This window comes from Hyla sarda, chromosome 2 (assembly GCF_029499605.1).
Source record: "Hyla sarda isolate aHylSar1 chromosome 2, aHylSar1.hap1, whole genome shotgun sequence".
In the NCBI taxonomy this organism is placed as follows: Eukaryota; Metazoa; Chordata; class Amphibia; order Anura; family Hylidae; genus Hyla; species Hyla sarda.
Genome location: NC_079190.1, coordinates 507,313,048 through 507,325,362, shown reverse-complemented (window position 1 = coordinate 507,325,362; position 12,315 = coordinate 507,313,048). Strand labels below are relative to the sequence as shown.

At 51.4% G+C, this 12,315-nt stretch overlaps 1 protein-coding gene across 1 annotated transcript in view; it reads right to left on the bottom strand.

Moving 5' to 3' along the window:
• The window catches only part of LOC130357276 (TATA box-binding protein-associated factor, RNA polymerase I, subunit C-like), a 51,644-nt gene that overhangs the window by 7,057 nt on the left and 32,272 nt on the right, over window positions 1–12,315 (bottom strand). Inside the window, exons 9-13 of the mRNA XM_056559908.1 lie at window positions 12,198–12,315; window positions 11,532–11,603; window positions 11,320–11,455; window positions 11,108–11,236; window positions 5,456–5,633 (exon numbers count right to left, since the gene is read on the bottom strand). Coding sequence (XP_056415883.1) covers window positions 5,456–5,633; window positions 11,108–11,236; window positions 11,320–11,455; window positions 11,532–11,603; window positions 12,198–12,315 — 633 coding nt within the window. The remainder of the gene's footprint in view (window positions 1–5,455; window positions 5,634–11,107; window positions 11,237–11,319; window positions 11,456–11,531; window positions 11,604–12,197) is intronic.

Genomic DNA, 12,315 nt, shown 5'->3' with positions numbered 1-12,315 from the left:
CCCCTGGTATATTACTGCCACATGCTGTGCCCCTGGTATATTACTGCCCACACGCTATGCCCCTGGTATATTACTGCCCACACGCTGTGCCCCTGGTATATTACTGCCACACGCTATGCCCCTGGTATATTACTGCCGCACGCTGTGCCCCTGGTATATTACTGCCTGCACGCTATGCCCCTGGTATATTACTGCCTGCACGCTGTGCCCCTGGTATATTACTGCCACATGCTGTGCCCCTGGTATATTACTGCCACAAGCTATGCCCCTGGTATATTACTGCCACACGCTATGCCCCTGATATATTACTGCCACACGCTATGCCCCTGGTATATTACTGCCACATGCTGTGCCCCTGGTATATTACTGCCCACACGCTGTGCCCCTGGTATATTACTGCCTGCATGCTGTGCCCCTGGTATATTACTGCCACACGCTATGCCCCTGGTATATTACTGCCACACGCTGTGCCCCTGGTATATTACTGCCACACGCTATGCCCCTGGATATATTACTGCCACACGCTATGCCCCTGGTATATTACTGCCACACGCTGTGCCCCTGGTATATTACTGCCACACGCTGTGCCCCTGGTATATTACTGCCGCACGCTATGCCCCTGGTATATTACTGCCACACGCTGTGCCCCTGGTATATTGCTGCCACACGCTATGCCCCTGGTATATTACTGCCACATGCTGTGCCCCTGGTATATTACTGCCACACGCTATGCCCCTGGTATATTACTGCCACACGCTATGCCCCTGGTATATTACTGCCACACGCTGTGCCCCTGGTATATTACTGCCACACGCTATGCCCCTGATATATTACTGCCACACGCTATGCCCCTGGTATATTACTGCCACATGCTGTGCCCCTGGTATATTACTGCCCACACGCTGTGCCCCTGGTATATTACTGCCCGCATGCTGTGCCCCTGGTATATTACTGCCACACGCTATGCCCCTGGTATATTACTGCCACATGCTGTGCCCCTGGTATATTACTGCCACACGCTGTGCCCCTGGTATATTACTGCCACACGCTGTGCCCCTGGTATATTACTGCCACACGCTGTGCCCCTGGTATATTACTGCCACACGCTATGCCCCTGGTATATTACTGCCACACGCTGTGCCCCTGGTATATTACTGCCACACGCTATGCCCCTGGTATATTACTGCCACATGCTGTGCCCCTGGTATATTACTGCCGCACGCTGTGCCCCTGGTATATTACTGCCACACGCTATTCCCCTGGTATATTACTGCCGCACGCTATGCCCCTGGTATATTACTGCCACACGCTATGCCCCTGGTATATTACTGCCACACGCTATGCCCCTGGTATATTACTGCCACACGCTATGCCCCTGGTATATTACTGCCACATGCTGTGCCCCTGGTATATTACTGCCACACGCTATGCCCCTGGTATATTACTGCCACACGCTGTGCCCCTGGTATATTACTGCCACACGCTGTGCCCCTGGTATATTACTGCCACACGCTGTGCCCCTGGTATATTACTGCCACATGCTGTGCCCCTGGTATATTACTGCCACACGCTATGCCCCTGGTATGTTACTGCCACACGCTGTGCCCCTGGTATATTACTGCCACACGCTGTGCCCCTGGTATATTACTGCCTGCACGCTGTGCCCCTGGTATATTACTGCCACATGCTGTGCCCCTGGTATATTACTGCCACACGCTATGCCCCTGGTATATTACTGCCCACACGCTGTGCCCCTGGTATATTACTGCCACATGCTGTGCCCCTGGTATATTACTGCCACACGCTATGCCCCTAATATGTTACTGCCACATGCTATGCCCCTGGTATATTACTGCCACACGCTGTGCCCCTGGTATATTACTGCCACACGCTATGCCCCTGGATATATTACTGCCACACGCTATGCCCCTGGTATATTACTGCCACACGCTGTGCCCCTGGTATATTACTGCCACACGCTGTGCCCCTGGTATATTACTGCCGCACGCTATGCCCCTGGTATATTACTGCCACACGCTGTGCCCCTGGTATATTGCTGCCACACGCTATGCCCCTGGTATATTACTGCCACATGCTGTGCCCCTGGTATATTACTGCCACACGCTATGCCCCTGGTATATTACTGCCACACGCTATGCCCCTGGTATATTACTGCCACACGCTATGCCCCTGATATATTACTGCCACACGCTATGCCCCTGGTATATTACTGCCACATGCTGTGCCCCTGGTATATTACTGCCCACACGCTGTGCCCCTGGTATATTACTGCCCGCATGCTGTGCCCCTGGTATATTACTGCCACACGCTATGCCCCTGGTATATTACTGCCACATGCTGTGCCCCTGGTATATTACTGCCACACGCTGTGCCCCTGGTATATTACTGCCACACGCTGTGCCCCTGGTATATTACTGCCACACGCTGTGCCCCTGGTATATTACTGCCACACGCTATGCCCCTGGTATATTACTGCCACACGCTGTGCCCCTGGTATATTACTGCCACACGCTATGCCCCTGGTATATTACTGCCACATGCTGTGCCCCTGGTATATTACTGCCGCACGCTGTGCCCCTGGTATATTACTGCCACACGCTATTCCCCTGGTATATTACTGCCGCACGCTATGCCCCTGGTATATTACTGCCACACGCTATGCCCCTGGTATATTACTGCCACACGCTATGCCCCTGGTATATTACTGCCACACGCTATGCCCCTGGTATATTACTGCCACATGCTGTGCCCCTGGTATATTACTGCCACACGCTATGCCCCTGGTATATTACTGCCACATGCTGTGCCCCTGGTATATTACTGCCACACGCTGTGCCCCTGGTATATTACTGCCACACGCTGTGCCCCTGGTATATTACTGCCACATGCTGTGCCCCTGGTATATTACTGCCACATGCTGTGCCCCTGGTATATTACTGCCACACGCTATGCCCCTGGTATGTTACTGCCACACGCTGTGCCCCTGGTATATTACTGCCACACGCTGTGCCCCTGGTATATTACTGCCACACGCTATGCCCCTAATATGTTACTGCCACATGCTATGCCCCTGGTATATTACTGCCCGCATGCTGTGCCCCTGGTATATTACTGCCCGCACGCTGTGCCCCTGGTATATTCCTGCCACACGCTGTGCCCCTGGTATATTACTGCCACATGCTGTATCCCTAGTATATTTCTACTGCATGGTATGCCCCAGGTATGGTACTGCCACACGCTATATCCCTGTTATATTACTGCCACACTCTATGGGGGGAGATTTATCAAAACCTGTCCAGAGAAAAAGATGCTGAGTTGCCCATAGCAACCAATCAGATCGCTACTTTCATTTTGCAGAGGCCTTATCAGAAATGAAAGAAGTGATCTGATTGGTTGCTATGGGCAACTCAGCAACTTTTCCTCTGGACAGTTTTTGATAAATCTCCTCCTATGTAGCCAAATATATTTTGACAAACACTGTGGCCTGTACTGACTTATTGTACCATAAAACAAGGAATTATGCCACTGTGCCCCCACAATGATGTCGCTGTGCCCCCACAATGAATGATGTCGCTGTGCCCCCACAATGAATGATATCGCTGTGCCCCCACAATAAATGATGTCGCTGTGCCCCCACAATAAATGATGTCGCTGTGCCCCCACAATAAATGATGTCGCTGTGCCCCCACAATAAATGATGTTTCTGTGCCCCACAATGATATTACTGTGCCCCCACAATAAATGATGTCGCTGTGCCCCCACAATAAATGATGTCGCTGTGCCCCCACAATAAATGATGTCGCTGTGCCCCCACAATGAATGATGTCGCTGTGCCCCCACAATAAATGATGTCGCTGTGCCCCCACAATGAATGATATCGCTGTGCCCCCACAATGAATGATGTCGATGTGCCCCCACAATAAATGATGTCGCTGTGCCCCCACAATAAATGATATCGCTGTGCCCCCACAATGAATGATGTCGATGTGCCCCCACAATAAATGATGCCGCTGTGCCCCCACAATAAATGATGCCGCTGTGCCCCCACAATAAATGATGCCGCTGTGCCCCCACAATAAATGATGCCGCTGTGCCCCCACAATAAATGATGCCGCTGTGCCCCCACAATAAATGATGCCGCTGTGCCCCCACAATGAATGATATCGCTGTGCCCCCACAATGAATGATATTGCTGTGCCCCCACAATAAATGATGCCGCTGTGCCCCCACAATAAATGATGCCGCTGTGCCCCCACAATGAATGATATCGCTGTGCCCCCACAATGAATGATATTACTGTGCCCCCACAATGAATGATATCGCTGTGCCCCCACAATAAATGATATTACTGTGCCTCCACAATAAATGATGTCGCTGTGCCCCATAATAAATGATGTCGCTGTGCCCCCACAATAAATGATATTACTGTGCCCCCACAATAAATGATATTACTGTGCCCCCACAATAAATGATATCGCTGTGCCCCCACAATAAATGATGCCGCTGTGCCCCCACAATAAATGAGATTACTGTGCCTCCACAATGAATGATATCGCTGTGCCCCCACAATAAATGATGCCGCTGTGCCCCCACAATAAATGAGATTACTGTGCCCCCACAATAAATGACGTCGATACAAATGAATGAGGGGAGATCTGCAGGCGGTCCGGATGACTGGCGGCCGCGGTCCGGATCTGGATCACGGTCTGCCAGTTGAGTACCGCAGGTCTAGACCATTCACCATGGACAAGGCTGCAGACCAGACTTTCACAAGGGACAAGACCATGGAAAAGACTGCAGACCAGTCCATGGACCAGGCAACAGACCAGACTACAGACCAGACCACTGACCAAGAACAAGACTGCAGACCAGACTATTACCAGAGACAAGACCATGGGAAAGACTGCAGATCAGTCCATGGACCAGGCAACAGACCAGACTACAGACCAGACCACTGACCAAAAACAAGACTACAGACCAGACCACTGACCAAGAACAGGACTACAGACCAGACCACTGACCAAGAACAAGACTGCAGACCAGACTATCACCAGGGACAAGACCATGGGAAAGACTGCAGACCAGTCCATGGACCAGGCTACAGACCAGATTACGGACCAGGAACCAGACTGCAGACCAGATTATCACCAGGGACCAGTCAAACAGACCACTGAAGAGACTGCAGACCAGACTATCACCAAGGACAAGACCATGAAAATGACTACAGACCAGAAGACTGACCAGGGACAAGACTGCAGACCAGAATATCACCAGGGACCAGACATACATACAGACCACTGAAGAAACTGCAGACCAGACCACAGACAAGACCATGGAAATGGCTGCAGATCAGGTGACAGACTATACTAGAGACCAAGTGACACATTGGGTAATGACCAGACACAATACAGTAGCCACAGGGCCAGTGACTTACCCGAGTACTGAACCATCAGTGTCTCCTGACTGTGCTGCGTGCTGAGCAGAATCTTGTTGAAGCAGTCAGTAGTCTCTCCAGAAATGGTGCTGACGTACGTGGGGGGCCCCTCCAGCATATGATCCCATTTGGCTACAGGAACCAGAGGAAATCGCTCGTCCATGACGTACAGAGAGAACTAGAGAGACAAAGGCAAAACACTGGTTATTATACTGAGGGGTCAGTACCTGGGTCATTACCAGGCAGTACACTGGTTATTATACTGAGGGGTCAGTACCTGGGTCATTACCAGGCAGTACACTGGTTATTATATTGAGGGGGGTCAGTACCTGGGTCATCACCAGGCAGAACACTGGTTATTATACTGAGGGGTCAGTACCTGGGTCATCACCAGGCAGTACACTGGTTATTATACTGAGGGGGTCAGTACCTGGGTCATCACCAGGCAGTACACTGGTAATTATACTGAGGGGGGTCAGTACCTGGGTCATCACCAGGCAGTACACTGGTTATTATACTCAGGGGTGAGTACCTGGGTCATCACCAGGCAGTACACTGGTTATTATACTGAGGGGTAAGTACCTGGGTCATCACCAGGCAGTACACTGGTTTTTATACTGAGGGGTCAGTACCTGGGTCATCACCAGGCAGTACACTGGTTATTATACTGAGGGGTCAGTACCTGGGTCATCACCAGGCAGTACACAGGTTATTATACTGAGGGGGGTCAGTACCTGGGTCATCACCAGGCAGTACACTGGTTATTATACTGAGGGGTCAGTACCTGGGTCATCACCAGGCAGTACACTGGTTATTATACTGAGGGGGTCAGTACCTGGGTCATCACCAGGCAGTACACTGGTTATTATACTGAGGGGTCAGTACCTGGGTCATCACCAGGCAGTACACTGGTTATTATACTGTGGGGTCAGTACCTGGGTCATCACCAGGCAGTACACTGGTTATTATACTGAGGGGTCAGTACCTGGGTCATCACCAGGCAGTACACTGGTTATTATACTGAGGGGTCAGTACCTGGGTCATCACCAGGCAGTACACTGGTTATTATACTGAGGGGTCAGTACCTGGGTCATCACCAGGCAGTACACAGGTTATTATACTGAGGGGGGTCAGTACCTGGGTCATCACCAGGCAGTACACTGGTTATTATACTGAGGGGGTCAGTACCTGGGTCACCACCAGGCAGTACACTGGTTATTATACTGAGGGGGTCAGTACCTGGGTCATCACCAGGCAGTACACTGGTTATTATACTGAGGGGGTCAGTACCTGGGTCATCACCAGGCAGTACACTGGTTATTATACTGAGGGGTCAGTACCTGGGTCATCACCAGGCAGTACACTGGTTATTATACTGAGGGGTCAGTACCTGGGTCATCACCAGGCAGTACACTGGTTATTATACTGAGGGGGTCACTACCTGGGTCATCACCAGGCAGTACACTGGTTATTATACTGAGGGGGGTCACTACCTGGGTCATCACCAGGCAGTACACTGGTTATTATACTGAGGGGGGTCAGTACCTGGGTCATCACCAGGCAGTACACTGGTTAATATACTGAGGGGTCAGTACCTGGGTCATCTCCAGGCAGTACACTGGTTATTATACTGAGGGGGGTCACTACCTGGGTCATCACCAGGCAGTACACTGGTTATTATACTGAGGGGGTCACTACCTGGGTCATCACCAGGCAGTACACTGGTTATTATACTGAGGGGTCAGTACCTGGGTCATCACCAGGCAGTACACTGGTTATTATACTGAGGGGGTCAGTACCTGGGTCATCACCAGGCAGTACACTGGTAATTATACTGAGGGGGTCAGTACCTGGGTCATCACCAGGCAGTACACTGGTTATTATACTGAGGGGGTCAGTACATGGGTCATCACCAGGCAGTACACTGGTTATTATACTGAGGGGGTCAGTACCTGGGTCATCACCAGGCAGTACACTGGTTATTATACTGAGGGGTCAGTACCTGGGTCATTACCAGGCAGTACACTGGTTATTATACTGAGGGGTCAGTACCTGGGTCATCACCAGGCAGTACACTGGTTATTATACTGAGGGGTCAGTACCTTGGTCATCACCAGGCAGTACATTGGTTATTATACTGAGGGGGTCAGTACCTGGGTCATCACCAGGCAGTACACTGGTTATTATACTGAGGGGGTCAGTACCTGGGTCATCACCAGGCAGTACACTGGTTATTATACTGAGGGGGTCAGTACCTGGGTCACCACCAGGCAGTACACTGGTTATTATACTGAGGGGGTCAGTACCTGGGTCATCACCAGGCAGTACACTGGTAATTATACTGAGGGGGGTCAGTACCTGGGTCATCACCAGGCAGTACACTGGTTATTATACTGAGGGGGTCAGTACCTGGGTCACCACCAGGCAGTACACTGGTTATTATACTGAGGGGGTCAGTACCTGGGTCATCACCAGGCAGTACACTGGTAATTATACTGAGGGGGGTCAGTACCTGGGTCATCACCAGGCAGTACACTGGTTATTATACTGAGGGGGTCAGTACCTGGGTCATCACCAGGCAGTACACTGGTTATTATACTGAGGGGTGAGTACCTGGGTCATCACCAGGCAGTACACTGGTTATTATACTGAGGGGTCAGTACCTGGGTCACCACCAGGCAGTACACTGGTTATTATACTGAGGGGGTCAGTACCTGGGTCATCACCAGGCAGTACACTGGTTATTATACTGAGGGGGTCAGTACCTGGGTCATCACCAGGCAGTACACTGGTTATTATACTGAGGGGTCAGTACCTGGGTCATCACCAGGCAGTACACTGGTTATTATACTCAGGGGTGAGTACCTGGGTCATCACCAGGCAGTACACTGGTTATTATACTGAGGGGGGTCAGTACCTGGGTCATCACCAGGCAGTACACTGGTTATTATACTGAGGGGTCAGTACCTGGGTCATCACCAGGCAGTACACTGGTTATTATACTGAGGGGTCAGTACCTGGGTCATCACCAGGCAGTACACTGGTTATTATACCGAGGGGGTCAGTACCTGGGTCATCACCAGGCAGTACACTGGTTATTATACTCAGGGGTGAGTACCTGGGTCATCACCAGGCAGTACACTGGTTATTATACTCAGGGGTGAGTACCTGGGTCATCACCAGGCAGTACACTGGTTATTATACTGAGGGGGGGTCAGTACCTGGGTCATCACCAGGCAGTACACTGGTTATTATACTGAGGGGGGTCAGTACATGGGTCATCACCAGGCAGTACACTGGTTATTATACTGAGGGGGTCAGTACCTGGGTCATCACCAGGCAGTACACTGGTTATTATACTCAGGGGTCGGTACCTGGGTCATCACCAGGCAGTACACTGGTTATTATACTGAGGGGGTCAGTACCTGGGTCATCACCAGGCAGTACACTGGTTATTATACTGAGGGGTCAGTACCTGGGTCATCACCAGGCAGTACACTGGTTATTATACTGAGGGGGTCAGTACCTGGGTCATCACCAGGCAGTACACTGGTTATTATACTGAGGGGGGTCAGTACATGGGTCATCACCAGGCAGTACACTGCTTATTATACTGAGGGGGTCAGTACCTGGGTCATCACCAGGCAGTACACTGGTTATTATACTGAGGGGTCAGTACCTGGGTCATCACCAGGCAGTACACTGGATATTATACTGAGGGGTCAGTACCTGGGTCATCACCAGGCAGTACACTGGTTATTATACTGAGGGGGTCAGTACCTGGGTCATCACCAGGCAGTACACTGGTTATTATACTGAGGGGTGAGTACCTGGGTCATCACCAGGCAGTACACTGGTTATTATACTGAGGGGGTCAGTACCTGGGTCATCACCAGGCAGTACACTGGTTATTATACTGAGGGGGTCAGTACCTGGGTCATCACCAGGCAGTACACTGGTTATTATACTGAGGGGGGTCAGTACCTGGGTCATCACCAGGCAGTACACTGGTTATTATACTGAGGGGTCAGTACCTGGGTCATCACCAGGCAGTACACTGGTTATTATACTGAGGGGGTCAGTACCTGGGTCATCACCAGGCAGTACACTGGTTATTATACTGAGGGGGTCAGTACCTGGGTCATCACCAGGCAGTACACTGGTTATTATACTGAGGGGGTCAGTACCTGGGTCATCACCAGGCAGTACACTGGTTATTATACTGAGGGGGTCAGTACCTGGGTCATCACCAGGCAGTACACTGGTTATTATACTGAGGGGTCAGTACCTGGGTCATCACCAGGCAGTACACTGGTTATTATACTGAGGGGGTCAGTACCTGGGTCATCACCAGACAGTACACTGGTTATTATACTGAGGGGGTCAGTACCTGGGTCATCACCAGGCAGTACACTGGTTATTATACTGAGGGGGTCAGTACCTGGGTCATCACCAGGCAGTACACTGGTTATTATACTGAGGGGTCAGTACCTGGGTCATCACCAGGCAGTACACTGGTTATTATACTGAGGGGTCAGTACCTGGGTCATCACCAGGCAGTACACTGGTTATTATACTGAGGGGGTCAGTACCTGGGTCATCACCAGGCAGTACACTGGTTATTATACTGAGGGGGTCAGTACCTGGGTCATCGCCAGGCAGTACACTGGTTATTATACTGAGGGGGTCAGTACCTGGGTCATCACCAGGCAGTACACTGGTTATTATACTGAGGGGGGTCAGTACCTGGGTCACCACCAGGCAGTACACTGGTTATTATACTGAGGGGTCAGTACCTGGGTCATCACCAGGCAGTACACTGGTTATTATACTGAGGGGTCAGTACCTGGGTCATCACCAGGCAGTACACTGGTTATTATACTGAGGGGTCAGTACCTGGGTCATCACCAGGCAGTACACTGGTTATTATACTGAGGGGGTCAGTACCTGGGTCATCACCAGACAGTACACTGGTTATTATACTGAGGGGTCAGTACCTGGGTCATCACCAGGCAGTACACTGGTTATTATACTGAGGGGGGTCAGTACCTGGGTCATCGCCAGGCAGTACACTGGTTATTATACTGAGGGGTCAGTACCTGGGTCATCACCAGGCAGTATACTGGTTATTATACTGAGGGGTCAGTACCTGGGTCATCACCAGGCAGTACACTGGTTATTATACTGAGGGGGTCAGTACCTGGGTCATCACCAGGCAGTACACTGGTTATTCTACTGAGGGGGTCAGTACCTGGGTCACCACCAGGCAGTACACTGGTTATTATACTGAGGGGGTCAGTACCTGGGTCATCACCAGGCAGTACACTGGTTATTATACTGAGGGGTCAGTACCTGGGTCATCACCAGGCAGTACACTGGTTATTATACTGAGGGGTCAGTACCTGGGTCACCACCAGGCAGTACACTGGTTATTATACTGAGGGGTCAGTACCTGGGTCATCACCAGGCAGTACACTGGTTATTATACTGAGGGGTCAGTACCTGGGTCATCACCAGGCAGTACACTGGTTATTATACTGAGGGGTCAGTATCTGGGTCATCACCAGGCAGTACACTGGTTATTATACTGAGGGGTCAGTACCTGGGTCATCACCAGGCAGTACACTGGTTATTATACTGAGGGGTCAGTACCTGGGTCATCACCAGGCAGTATGCTGGGTTGGTCTCTCGCAGGCACTGCGGTAGTATCACACGTTCTCCGCATTGATATGAAGACTCCTGCCCAATACGAAAAAGTTCCCGTCCATCTGAATTAGGAACCTGGAGAAAGAAAGGGTTAATGTGGCCCAGCGCCCATAGGTCTGTCACCTGCAGAAGAGACGACTGACGAAGGCGACCCTCACCCTGACGTCCACAAGATGAACCCCCGTCCTGTCAGCAAATGTCAGCACCCGAGGGTGCGATGTGAAGTCGCTCCACCACCACCGCGAGTCATCACGAAAAACCAAGTTATCTGCGTCCTGCCGCACGCGCTGCAACCTGCGCGAAACACAACGGTCATTCTCTACACTGAGGGGCACAGAGGTGGGACCCCCAACAGTGCCGCCATCCTCACCCGCTGTCCATGTCCCACAGGTACAGAGTCCCGCTCTCCGTGCACACACAGAACTCCGCCACCATGTGGGGGCTGCAAGACAAGAGCGGAATCTTATAATACAGCCACAGCTGGGAGAAGCTAAAGAGTGTCCCCCCCCATAATGTGGAATAATGGATGTTACCTGCAGAGTGCCCCCACCCCCCTCATCACATGATATAATAAATGTTACCTGCAGAGTGCCCCCCTCCCCCCATCACACGATATAATGGATGTTACCTGCAGAGTGCCCCCCTACCCCTCATCACATGATATAATGGATGTTACCTTCAGAGTGCCCCCCTCCCCCCATCACATGATATAATGGATGTTACCTGCAGAGTGACCCCCCCCCCGTCACACGGTATATCGGATGTTACCTGCAGAGTGCCCCCCCCCAATTACATGATATAATGGATGTTACCTGCAGAGTGCCCCCCCCCCGTCACACGGTATAATGGATGTTACCTGCAGAGTGCCCCCCCGCCCCGGTCACACGGTATAATGGATGTTACCTGCAGAGTGTCCCCCTCCCCCCCATTACATGATATAATGGATGTTACCTGCAGAGTGCCCCCCCATCACACGGTATAATGGATGTTACCTGCAGAGAGTCCCCCCCCCATCACACGGTATAATGGATGTTACCTTGCGCTGATGCAGGTGCTGGGGGTCCTCGTCCTCAGGACACTCAGAGGTTTGGGGGGATCCTGCGCGGAGAATCTCCAGGAGGACAAATGGAAAGTGGAACGAACCCCGACCAGAG